This window comes from Zonotrichia leucophrys, chromosome 26 (genome assembly GCF_028769735.1).
Source record: "Zonotrichia leucophrys gambelii isolate GWCS_2022_RI chromosome 26, RI_Zleu_2.0, whole genome shotgun sequence".
Lineage (NCBI taxonomy): Eukaryota > Metazoa > Chordata > Aves > Passeriformes > Passerellidae > Zonotrichia > Zonotrichia leucophrys.
Window position 1 is genome coordinate 3,427,890 of NC_088195.1, and position 12,063 is coordinate 3,439,952.

General features: G+C 50.5%; 1 protein-coding gene across 1 annotated transcript in view; it reads left to right on the plus strand.

Moving 5' to 3' along the window:
* Positions 1 to 12,063, plus strand: part of CDK18 (cyclin dependent kinase 18) — a 50,876-nt gene that overhangs the window by 29,304 nt on the left and 9,509 nt on the right. Inside the window, exons 3-10 of the mRNA XM_064732817.1 lie at positions 1,859 to 2,007; positions 3,501 to 3,626; positions 5,654 to 5,710; positions 7,329 to 7,443; positions 7,944 to 8,038; positions 8,112 to 8,174; positions 9,914 to 10,037; positions 10,122 to 10,242. Coding sequence (XP_064588887.1) covers positions 1,859 to 2,007; positions 3,501 to 3,626; positions 5,654 to 5,710; positions 7,329 to 7,443; positions 7,944 to 8,038; positions 8,112 to 8,174; positions 9,914 to 10,037; positions 10,122 to 10,242 — 850 coding nt within the window. The remainder of the gene's footprint in view (positions 1 to 1,858; positions 2,008 to 3,500; positions 3,627 to 5,653; positions 5,711 to 7,328; positions 7,444 to 7,943; positions 8,039 to 8,111; positions 8,175 to 9,913; positions 10,038 to 10,121; positions 10,243 to 12,063) is intronic.

A 12,063-nucleotide genomic window follows, 5' to 3' on the forward strand; every position in this document is an offset into this window, starting at 1 on the left:
CAGGGAAAGGGAAAGGGAAAGGGAAAGGGAAAGGGAAAGGGAAAGGGACAGGGACAGGGAAAGGGACAGGGACAGGGACAGGGAAAGGGAAAGGGACAGGGACAGGGAAAGGGAAAGGGAAAGGGAAAGGGAAAGGGAAAGGGAAAGGGAAAGGGAAAGGGAAAGGGAAGGAAAGGGAAAGGGAAAGGGAAAGGGAAAGGGAAAGGGAAAGGGAAAGGGACAGGGACAGGGAAAGGGAAAGGGAAAGGGAAAGGGAAAGGGAAGGGACAGGGAAAGGGACAGGGACAGGGACAGGGACAGGGGCAGGGACAGGGACAGGGAAAGGGACAGGGAAAGGGAAAGGGAAAGGGACAAGGACAGGGAAAGGGACAGGGACAAGGACAGGGACAGGGCAGGGACAGGGAAAGGGACAGGGACAGGGACGGGGACAGGGACAGGACAAGGACAGGGAAGGGAAAGGGAAAGGGAAGGGAAAGGGAAAGGAAGGGAAAGGAAAGGGAAAGGGAAAGGGACAGGGACAGGGACAGGGACAGGGACAGGGAAGGGACAGGGAAGGGAAGGGACAGGGACAGGGCAGGGCTCAGCCTGGGGCACCCCCAGGGAAATTTCACTGCTCTGGGGAGGAAAAATCCCTGTGGGGTGTTCACAGGGATGCCAGGAGGAGGGAAGGGATGAGAATCTTGACTCCATGTTGAAGGCTAATTTACTATTTTATTATGTATATATTATGTTATGTTATGTTATGTTATGTTATGTTATGTTATATTATATTATCATATATCATATATCATATCATATCACATTACATTACATTATATTACACTATATTACATTATATTATATTACATTACATTACATCACATCATATCATATCATATCATATCATATCATATCATATCATATATCATATCATATCAATTTCTAAAAAAAGAAAGGCTCAAAGTAAGAGGTACTAAAAGTGATTTCAGCATTTATTCTAATCAAAAGGAAGGCCCAAAGCAAGGGGTGCTAAAAGTGGCAGAGCAGTTTTTAGTGATTTGGATTTGGGATTTCTGTCACACCCCTGTGGTGTGCTCTGGCAATGCAGAGGGTGGCGATGCCCCAGGAATCCAGAGCAAAACTCAGAATTCCCTCTGGCCACAGAGAAGGAAGAGGAGATTCCCCAGAGCATCCCTGCCCCACGCTCGCTCCTTGGTGCTCCTGCCGCCCCTCCGGCAGCTCGCTCTTGTGAAAAACGCCTGTCACTTGTTTTTTTAAATTTTAAAAGTTTAATAGCAATAAAATGGCTATTAAAATAGTCATACAATTAGAGTAATAACAGTTTGGACAATTTGAATTAGGACAATATGAGACAATAGAGACAAAGAGTTACAAACGTCCAGGTACCTTTTCTGGGTAAAATAAGCCCGAAAAAGGACCCACGTTAACAGAGGATTAACCCTTAAAAGCAACAGCCTGTTGCATATTCATACACCCCATCCATGGTGCATAAATTCCATTCAAACACAGGATTCTGTCTGGGCAGTGTCAGCTTCTTCCTCTGAATCCTACCAGCACCTCTGAGGCAGGAAGAAGTTTGTTTCTCCTGATAATAAACAATAAATTCTCTTTCTCTGAAAGATTCGGGTGTCCTGTGGCTGCTATCTCAGTGCCAGTGCTTTCTTTAAGAAAGTGTCCTACATAGCACAGTTTCTATTTTAACATTTTTTATAACCTAAAACTATATTTAACACACTACTGAAGAGAACTAACTCAGCATCACTTTCTAACACAGCACATATAATATTCATTTGAATATTTGTGAAAAGCCAATCATAAAATGCGCATTTTTCACCCTCTGCTTTCCTCTCGTCCCCAGACCTGGCCCAGGGGCACCTGCAGCTGGCACAGCTGGGCAGGGAGGTGGCAGCTGATGGCAGCCCCGTGTCCCCAGCCGAGGGACAGGGCCGGTCCCCGGTGGGCGCCGTGCGGTACCGCAACCACGGGCAGCGCCGCTGCTCCATGGAGGCAAGTGCTGGGGACACGGGGACATGGGGACGGCTGGGTGAGTGCTGGGGACAGGGGGACACGGGGACAGGGGGACATGGGGACGTGGGGACAGCTGGGTGAGTGTGGGGACACGGGGACAGGGGGACATGGGGACAGCTGGGTGAGTGTGGGGACATGGGGACAGCTGGGTGAGTGCTGGGGACATGGGGACAGGGGGACATGGGGACAGCTGGGTGAGTGTGGGGACATGGGGACATGGGGACAGCTGGGTGAGTGCTGGGGACAGGGGGACATGGGGACAGGGGGACAGCTGGGTGAGTGTGGGGACATGGGGACATGGGGACAGCTGGGTGAGTGTGGGGACATGGGGACAGCTGGGTGAGTGGACTGGGGACGGACAGGGGACAGGGGACATGGGGGACATGGGGACATGCTGGGGCAGTGTGGGACAGGGGGACATGGGGACGTGGGGACAGCTGGGTGAGTGTGGGGACAGCTTGGTGAGTGCTGGGGACCTGGGGACAGCTGGGTGAGTGTGGGGACATGGGGACATGGGGACAGCTGGGTGAGTGCTGGGGACATGGGAACAGGGGGACAGCTGGGGCAGCTGGGGACATGGGGACAGGGGACATGGGGACAGCCTGGGTGAGTGTGGGGACAGGGGACAGGGGTGTCACTGCGCACAGCTGGGGCTGGGATGGGCAAGTGTCACCCCCACCTGGCATCTTGCGTGTCACTGCCACCGTGTGCCACCACCCTCTTCCCTTGAGTGGCGCTGCCATGTGGGATTTTTGGGGTCCCCCGTGGCAGGGAGGAAATGATGAATCTGAGTCCATGTTCTTGGAAGGCTAATTTATTATTTTATTATATTTATAATCTATATTATTTATAACATTATGATATTTATAATATAGACATTATATATTATATTATATTATATTATATTATATTATATTATATTATATTATATTATATTATATTATATTATATTATATTATATTATATTATATTATATTATATTATATCATATCACATCACATCACATCACATCACATCACATCACATCACATTTATATTACATTAATTCTACTCTATTCTATTCTATGAAATTATATGAAATTATAAGAAATTATATACTAGAACTATACTAAACTATAGACAAAAGATACATCAGAAGTCCAGAAAAAAATTAATAATTAAAACCCATGACTGACCAGAGTCCAGCACAGCTGGCTTTGATTGGTTGTTAATTCAAACCAATTCACATGAAACCAATTAAACAATCACCTGTTGGATAAACAATCTCCAAACACATTCCAAAGCAGCCAAACACAGCAGAAGCAAATCAGATAATTATTGTTTTCCTTTTTCTCCGAGCCTTCTCAGCTTCCCAGGAGAAGAATCCTGGGCAAAGAGGATTTTCCAGAAAATACGACGGTGACGCTGCCACATCAATGGCAGAGCTCTTCCCCTTGGAATTCCTGGTGTCACCTCCCTGTCCCCTCCTGCAGGACGTCAGCAGGCGCCTCTCGCTGCCCATGGACATCCGGCTGCCGCCCGAGTTCCTGCAGAAGCTGCAGATGGAGAGCCTGGAGCTGCCCAAGCCCCTGAGCAGGATGTCCCGCCGCGCCTCCCTCGTGAGTGACACCGAGGAGAGGGGACAGTGCCAGGCACGGCACCCCCGAGTGTCCCCTGTGCTGCTGTGCCAGCTGCCCTGGCTGTCACCGAGGTCCCCTCACGTCCCTGTCCCCTTCCCAGCCCTTCCTGCAGCACTGGGAGGAGTTGAGAGAGCTGGGAAAGGGTTTGGAGAAATCTGGGAAGGGTTTGGAGAATCCTGAAGGAGCTGCGAAAGGTGTGGAGAGACCTGGAAAGGGTTTGGAGAAATCCTGAGGGAGCTGGGAAGAGTTTGGAGAAATCTGGGAAGGGTTTGGAGAGTCCTGAAGGAGTTGGGGAAGGGTTTGGAGAAATCCTGAGGGAGCTGGGAAGGGTTTGGAAAATCCTGAGAGAACCAGGGAAGGGTTTGGAGAGTCCTGAGAGAGGATTTGGAGGAGTTGAGGGAGCTGGGGAAGGGTTTGGAGGAGCTGGGGAAGGGTTTGGAGAAATCTGGAAAGGATTTGGAGAGTCCTGAGGGAGCTTGGGAAGGGTTTGGAGAGTCCTGAAGGGTTTGGAGAGTCCTGAGGGAGCTGGGAAGGGTTTGGAGAGTCCTGAGGGAGCTGGGAAGGGTTTGGAGAGCCCTGAGAGAGAATTTGGAGGAGTTGAGGGAGCTGGGGAAGGGTTTGGAGAAACCTGAGGAGCTGGGAAGGGTTGGAGAAATCTGGAAAGGGTTGGGAGAGTCCTGAGGGACCTGGGCAGGGTTTGGAGAGTCCTGAGGGAGCTGGGAAGGGTTTGGAGGTCCTGAGGGACCTGGGAAAGGTTTGGAGGGTCCTGAGGGACTGGGCAGGGTTTGGAGAGTCCTGAGGGAGCTGGGAAGGGTTTGGAGGGTCCTGAGGGAGCTGGGAAGGGTTTGGAGGGTCCTGAGGGAGCTGGGCAGGGGCTCAGCCCGGAGCAAAGGAGGCTCAGGGGGAATTTCTGGCTCTGCACAACTCCCTGCCAGGAGGGCACAGCCGGGGGGGATTTGGGATCTCATCCCAGGGAACAGGGACAGGAGGAGAGGGAACGGCCTCAGGCTGGGCTGGGGAGGCTCAGGTTGGACAGCAGCAGGAATTTCCTCATGGAAAGGGCTGGAAGGGGCTGCCCAGGGGGGTTTGGAGCGCCCATCCCTGGAGGTGGCACTGAGTGCTCAGGGTGGGGATCGGGCACAGCTGGGACTCGATGATCCCACAGGGATTTTCCACCCTCAATAATTCCATGATTCCATGGCTCCATGATTGATTCTCCCTTCCCACCTGCCCCTGCTGGGCCATTTCTCCCTCCCTCCCTCCCTCCCCTGTGCACACCTGGCTGCCCTCTCAGCCTGGCTCCCTCCCAAAGCAGGAGAGGGAAACCCTCCCGCAGCTCAGCCCAAATGCAAATGGGGATAAATAATGAATCAGCCTTGGCTCCAGTGCTGGCATTTCCCTTCCTTTGCTGCTGCAGCAGCAGAAATAGGAACAAAAACTCTGTGCACAACAAACCAGGAGCAAAAATCTCCCTGTGCAGACACCAGAGGTGCCCAGGTACCACAGCCAGGCCTCAGGAGGCATTTTGGGACACGAGGTGCCCCTGAAGGAGGAAGAGGAGGGATGGAGAGCTGGAATTCACCTGCCTGTGCTGTCTGAGCAATAAAACAAAGCCTGGGCAACGTGTCATTAATATTCATGAGCCCCTCATGAATAAGGAATGTGGCTCTGGGGGTTGTTCCAGCGCCTTCACTCCCCTGCTCAGGACTCGCCTTTTCCCAGGGTACACAGAGGGTTTGGGCAGCAGGTGGAGTAAAAATCCCAATTTGTTTCTTTCGTCTTTCAATGTCTAATTTCATTTATCAGCAAACCTAAAGTTTATTTGTGAAATCAGATATCTTTTTCCGTTCACCAATCAGTGGAATCCTTCCCATTTGGGCAGCAAACGGAGTAAAAATCCCAAAAATTGTCACTGCCCAGTGTCCCTGGAAACCCTCCTGGAGGTGGAACCGTGCCTGGATGAGGTTCCCTCTTTCCCACTGATTTTTTTCCTTTCTCTCTCACAGTCAGATATTGGCTTTGGGAAGCAGGAAACCTACATTAAACTGGACAAACTGGGAGAGGTGAGTAGTCTGTGACACCCTGTAAGGAATTCAGTGAAATTCAAAGGGCAAAAATCTTCAATATCCAGAAATTTCCAGAGCAAGTTTTTTCTTGTGGAGCTCAGACCTGGTGCTGTCACCTCAGTGGTCCTTCCTCCAAATGTTTTGGGCACGCCAGTGCTGTGCCACCCTGGTGATAGGAAAATTAATCCACAAACACCAGAGGTTTATGGCTAAAAAGGAGCCAGAGGAGTCCTTTTTATTTTATACTTTATTCCAATAAAAGGAGAGGCCATGGGGCATTCCCCTGGGGTCTCCCAAATTTTTGGAGGATGCAGCCTCCTTTTTATCCCAATTTCCCAACCACATTTCCCTTCTCTCTTTCCCCATTTCTGAGGTAATTGAGAGGTTCAGACTTCCCAAAACGCCTGATACCAAAGATTTCCCTCTAATGCACAACCCTCCCTTTTAATTTTTAACTCTTACAGAATTTAGGGGTTCTTCCCCATTTCTGAGGTTCTTGAGAGGCACAGACTCCCTGATATGCCTGATACCAAAGATTCCCAAAGATAATTTACAACCCTCCCTTTTAATTTTTAGTTCTTATGGAATTTAGGGGTTTCTCTTCCCCATTGCTTCTTTCATCTCTCAATGTCTAATTTCATTTATCAGCAAACCTAAAGTTTTTTTGTAAAATCAAATATCCTTTCCCATTCATCAACCAGTGGAATCCTTCCCATTGTTTATCTCCCAGTGCTGGTTTTATCTACCCACAGCTTGTTTGGAAATACAAATCTGTCATTCCTCCCACACTGGAAGTGTCCAGGTTGTGGATTCACCTCTGATTTTACATCAGATATGACAAAGAGTTTGGATCAGAGCTGCTGGTTTGCAGCTGCACCTTTTACCCAGCTTTGGTTTTGTTCCACCTGTGGCAACCAGCACAAATTCACCCAAAATATCATTTCCAGCGAGTTCTCAGCCTCCATTCAGCCAGACCTTAAATATCCTTTGTTTTCCTTGATTATAATTTGCTTGGCAAACGAGGAAGTTCAGAAGTATTCGGTCCAGTTGAATGAATCCGCATTATTTTCATACAGGGGATGTTTCCTGATTGTTGCTGTAAAAACAGATGGAGGGGAATGGACAGGGAGCAGAGGAGGGGTTTTACAAAACTGAACCAAATCCTTGTTTGTAAGGACAAACCCATCATTCCTCTCAGTGGGAAATGTCCCTGTGACCGTGCTCACAGGGATCCCAGGATGAGGGAAGAGATGAGGATCTGACTCCGTGTTTGAGAAGGCTTGATTTATTATTTTATTATATATATTACATTAAAACAATACTAAAAGAATAGAAGAAAGGTTTCATCAGAAGGCTGGCTAGGAATAGAAAAAGAAAGAATGATAACAAAGGTTTGTGGCTTGGACTCTCTGTCTGAGCCAGCTGGCTGTGATTGGCCATTAATTAGAAACAACCAACATGGGCCAATCACAGATGCACCTGTTGCATTCCACAGCAGCAGATAATTAATATTTACACTTCGTCCCCGAGGCCTCTCAGCTTCTCAGGAAGGAAAAAATCCTAAGGAAAGGATTTTCCATGACAAGCTGTGTGCGCCTTGTCCCCATGTCCCCAGGGCACCTACGCCACGGTGTTCAAGGGCCGCAGCAAGCTGACGGAGAACCTGGTGGCGCTGAAGGAAATCCGCCTGGAGCACGACGAGGGCGCTCCCTGCACGGCCATCCGGGAAGGTGAGGCTGGGAATGGCTTTCCTTGCGTTCCCAGCGGGATTCGGGGTGGCTGTGCCCCCCGCTCAGCCCCGCTGTCCCCGCAGTTATTGAAGTTGGAGGGGAGACGACCCACTCTGCGTTGGTCAGCATCGACTCTACTTTATTCATCAATCAGGCACTTTTTATAACAGTGTTAATTCACTTCATGCATATTGCAAAATTTGAGCTCACAATAGGTCAGAGATAACATACTAACTCTACCTTATGTTTCTAATACTAAGATTTGAGTTCTCAAAATTATTCTTGCTTTTTCAAAACAGCCAAAGATAGAACATCCACTTGTTATGAGAAAGCTGCCTGAGAACTCTGATGTGCAAGGCTCTCAAAGCTTTCATACTTGTCACTTTTACCTGTAGTTAAAAATAACCTAAAAACCTCTGCTGTTCACAGAAGCAGGCTGTGAGAATCTGCTCCTCACAGCTGCTTTCTAAGCTATCTCTGAAAAAATCTCCAACACGCAGTGTCCCTGCTCAAGAACCTCAAGCACGCCAACATCGTCACCCTGCACGACATCATCCACACCGAGCGCTGCCTCACCCTCGTCTTCGAGTACCTGGTGGGTCTGGGGGCTCCTCTGGGGGCTGGGGGGGCGAGGGAGGGACAGACTGACGCGTCCTTCCCCCCTGCAGGACAACGACCTCAAGCAGTACCTGGAGAACTGCGGGAACCTGATGAGCGTGCACAACGTGAAGGTGAGGGGCGTGCGGGGACCCCTCCCCTGTTCCTCATCCTGGGTGGGGGGTTTAGGGCTGGGAGAGGCTGGAGATCCCCTCACCCTTCAGTTCTTGCTCCCTTTGCCTTTTCTGAGCCTGGAGATCCCTTCATTCTCCAGTTCCTGCTCCCTTTGCCCTTTCTGAGCCTGGAGATCCCTCCAGTTCCTGCTCCTTTTGCCCTCTCTGAGCCTGGAGATCCCTCCAGTTCTTGTTCCTTTTCCCCTCTCTGAGATTGGAGATCCCTCCAGTTCCTGCTCCTTTTCCCCTCTCTGAGATTGGAGATCCCTCCAGTTCTTGTTCCTTTTCCCCTCTCTGAGATTGGAGATCCCTCCAGTTCCTGCTCCTTTTCCCCTCTCTGAGCCTGGAGATCCCTCCAGTTCCTGCTCCTTTTCCCCTCTCTGAGATTGGAGATCCCTCCAGTTCCTGCTCCTTTTGCCCTCTCTGAGATTGGAGATCCCTCCAGTTCTTGCTCCTTTTCCCCTCTCTGAGATTGGAGATCCCTCCAGTTCTTGTTCCTTTTCCCCTCTCTGACACTGGAGATCCCTCCAGTTCCTCTTCCTTTTCCCCTCTCTGACATTGGAGATCCCTCCAGTTCCTGCTCCCTTTGCCCTTTCTGAGCCTGGAGATCCCTCCAGTTCTTGTTCCTTTTCCCCTCTCTGAGCCTGGAGATCCCTCCAGTTCCTGCTCCTTTTCCCCTGTCTGAGATTGGAAAACCCTCCAGTTCCTGCTCCTTTTCCCCTCTCTGAGATTGGAGATCCCTCCAGTTCTTGTTCCTTTTGCCCTTTTTCTGAGATTGGAGATCCCTCCAGTTCCTGCTCCTTTTCCCCTCTCTGAGATTGGAGATCCCTCCAGTTCTTGTTCCTTTTCCCCTCTCTGAGCCTGGAGATCCCTCCAGTTCCTGCTCCTTTTGCCCTTTCTGAGATTGGAGATCCCTCCAGTTCTTGTTCCTTTTGCCCTTTTTCTGAGGCTCCCCCAGCCTTTCCACCCTAAATAAAATCACTGCGCGTTCACATTTCACTCATCCCATCCCATGACCCTTTCCCAGAACTCAGTCCCAAGGGGTCTTTCCTGTCCACAACATCCAAATTCCTCAAGGCAGGTTGAGTTTTAGTCCTAAATGCATCCTCCTCCTCCTCCTCCTCCTCCGTGGTGGTGTTTGTGGGTCCCAGGACGAAGGAAGAGATGAGAATCTTGACTCCATGTTTCAGAAGGCTGATTTCTTATTTTATGATAGATATTATATTATATTATATTACATTACATTATATTACATTACATTACCTTGCATTATATTACCTTACATTATATTACCTTACATTATATTATATTACATTACATTATATCATATTACATTACATTACATTATATTACATTATATTATGTTATATTACATTATATTATGTTATATTACATTATATTATGAAAGTGACATATTAAAACTATACTAAAGAAAAGAGAAAGGAGACATCAGAAGGCTGGAAAAGGAAGGAATGACAATAAAATCTTGTGACTGCTCAGAGTCCCAACACAGCAGGACCTGTGATTGGCCATTAATTAAAAATAATCACACGAGACCAATCAAAGACGCACCTGTTGCACTCCACAGCAGCAGACAATTATTACTCACATTTCATTTCTGAGGCCTCTCAGGAGAAAAAATCCCAATGAAAGGATTTTTTTATAAAACATCTCCGTGACAATTCTCCTCCTCCCCGCAGATCTTCATGTTCCAGCTGCTCCGTGGCCTGGCTTATTGCCACGGCAGGAAAATCCTGCACCGAGACCTCAAACCCCAGAACCTGCTCATCAACGAGCGGGGCGAGCTCAAGCTGGCTGATTTTGGTGGGTGAAACCCTTCCAGGGACGATGCAGGATTGGGATGAAAAGGGGGAGCAGCTCCTTGATGCGTGTCCCTGCCGCCCTCAGGGTTAGCCAGGGCCAAGTCTGTCCCCACAAAAACCTACTCCAACGAGGTGGTGACGCTCTGGTACCGGCCCCCCGATGTCCTGCTGGGCTCCACCGAGTACTCCACGCCCATCGACATGTGGTGAGCACCCACCCAGAGGGGTCGGGCCTTTCCATCCTCATCCTCACCGTGCTGGGTGCAACAGAGGGTGGCGGGCTGTCCCAGGGATGTTTTCACTGTGCCCCAGGGCTCTTCTAGAACAGTTTCCCTTTCCCCAGGCTCTCCCAGAGTTGTTTTCCCTGTCCCCAGAGCTCTCCCTGTGCAGATTTCCCTGTTCCCATGATCCAGGGCTCTCCCAGTGCAGATTTCCCTGTCCCCAGAGCTCTCCCTGGGTGGATTTCCCTGTCCCCAGAGCTCTCCCAGTGCAGATTTCCCTGTCCCCATGTCCCCAGAGCTCTCCCAGAACTGTTTCCTTGTCCTTGGGGCTTCTCCTGTCCCCTGAGGCTTTTTACATCACAGGGTTTGGGGCTCTCCCAATGCAGATTTCCCTGCCCCAAGGGCTGTCCCAGAACAGTTTCCTTGTCCCCAGAGCTCTCCCAACGCAGATTTCCCTGTCCTTGGGGTTCTCCCAGTGCAGATTTCCCTGTCCCCAGAGCTCTCCCTGTGTGGATTTCCCTGTTCCCGTGATCCCAGGGCTCTCCCAGTGCAGATTTCCCTGTCCCCATGTCCCCAGAGCTCTCCCTGTGTGGATTTCCCTGTTCCCGTGATCCCAGGGCTCTCCCAGTGCAGATTTCCCTGTCCCCAGAGCTCTCCCTGTGTGGATTTCCCTGTTCCCGTGATCCCAGGGCTCTCCCAGTGCAGATTTCCCTGTCCCCAGAGCTCTCCCAGTGCAGATTTTCCTGTCCCCGTGATCCCAGAGCTCTCCCTGTGTGGATTTCCCTGTCCCCAGAGCTCTCCCTGTGTAGATTTCCCTGTCCCCAGAGCTCTCCCTGTGTGGATTTCCCTGTTCCCATGATCCAGGGCTCTCCCAGTGCAGATTTCCCTGTCCCCAGAGCTCTCCCTGGGTAGATTTCCCTGTCCCCATGTCCCCAGAGCTCTCCCTGTGTGGATTTCCCTGTTCCCGTGATCCCAGGGCTCTCCCAGTGCAGATTTCCCTGTCCCCATGTCCCCAGAGCTCTCCCAGAACTGTTTCTTTGTCCTTGGGGCTTCTCCTGTCCCCTGAGGCTTTTTACATCACAGGGTTTGGGGCTCTCCCCGAGCAGATTTTCCCTGCCCCAAGGGCTCTCCCAGAATAGTTTCCCTGTCCCCAGAGCTCTCCCAATGCAGTTTCCCTGTCCTTGGGGTTCTCCCCGTGCAGATTTCCCTGTCCTCAGTGCTCTCCCAATGCAGATTTCCCTGTCCCCATGTCCCCATGGCTCTCCCAGTGAAGTTTTCCCTGTCCCCTGGGTCTGTTGACACCAGAGGTTTGGGTGCTTTTCCAAATCTGTTTTCCCTGTCCTTGGAGCTTTGCCAGAGCTGTTTCCCTGTCCCCTGAGGCTTTTTACACCAGAGGGTTTGGGGCTCTTCCAGAACTATTTGCCTTGTCCCCAGAGCCCTCCCAGTGCAGATTTCCCTGTCCCCATGTCCCCATGGCTCTCCCAGAGCTCTTCTCCCTGTCCCCATGTCCCCATAACTCTCCCAGCGCAGATTTCATGTCCCCAGTGCAGATTTCCCTGTCCCCATGTCCCCATGTCCTTAGGGGTCTCCCAGTGCAGATTTCCCTGTCCCCAGTGCAGATTTCCCTGTCCCCATGTCCCCATGGCTCTCCCAGAGCTCTTCTCCCTGTCCCCATGTCCCATGTCCCCATGTCCTTAGGGGTCTCCCAGTGCAGATTTCCTTGTCCCCAGTGCAGATTTCCCTGTCCCCATGTCCTTAGGGGTCTCCCAGTGCAGATTTCCCTGTCCCCAGTGCAGATTTCCCTGT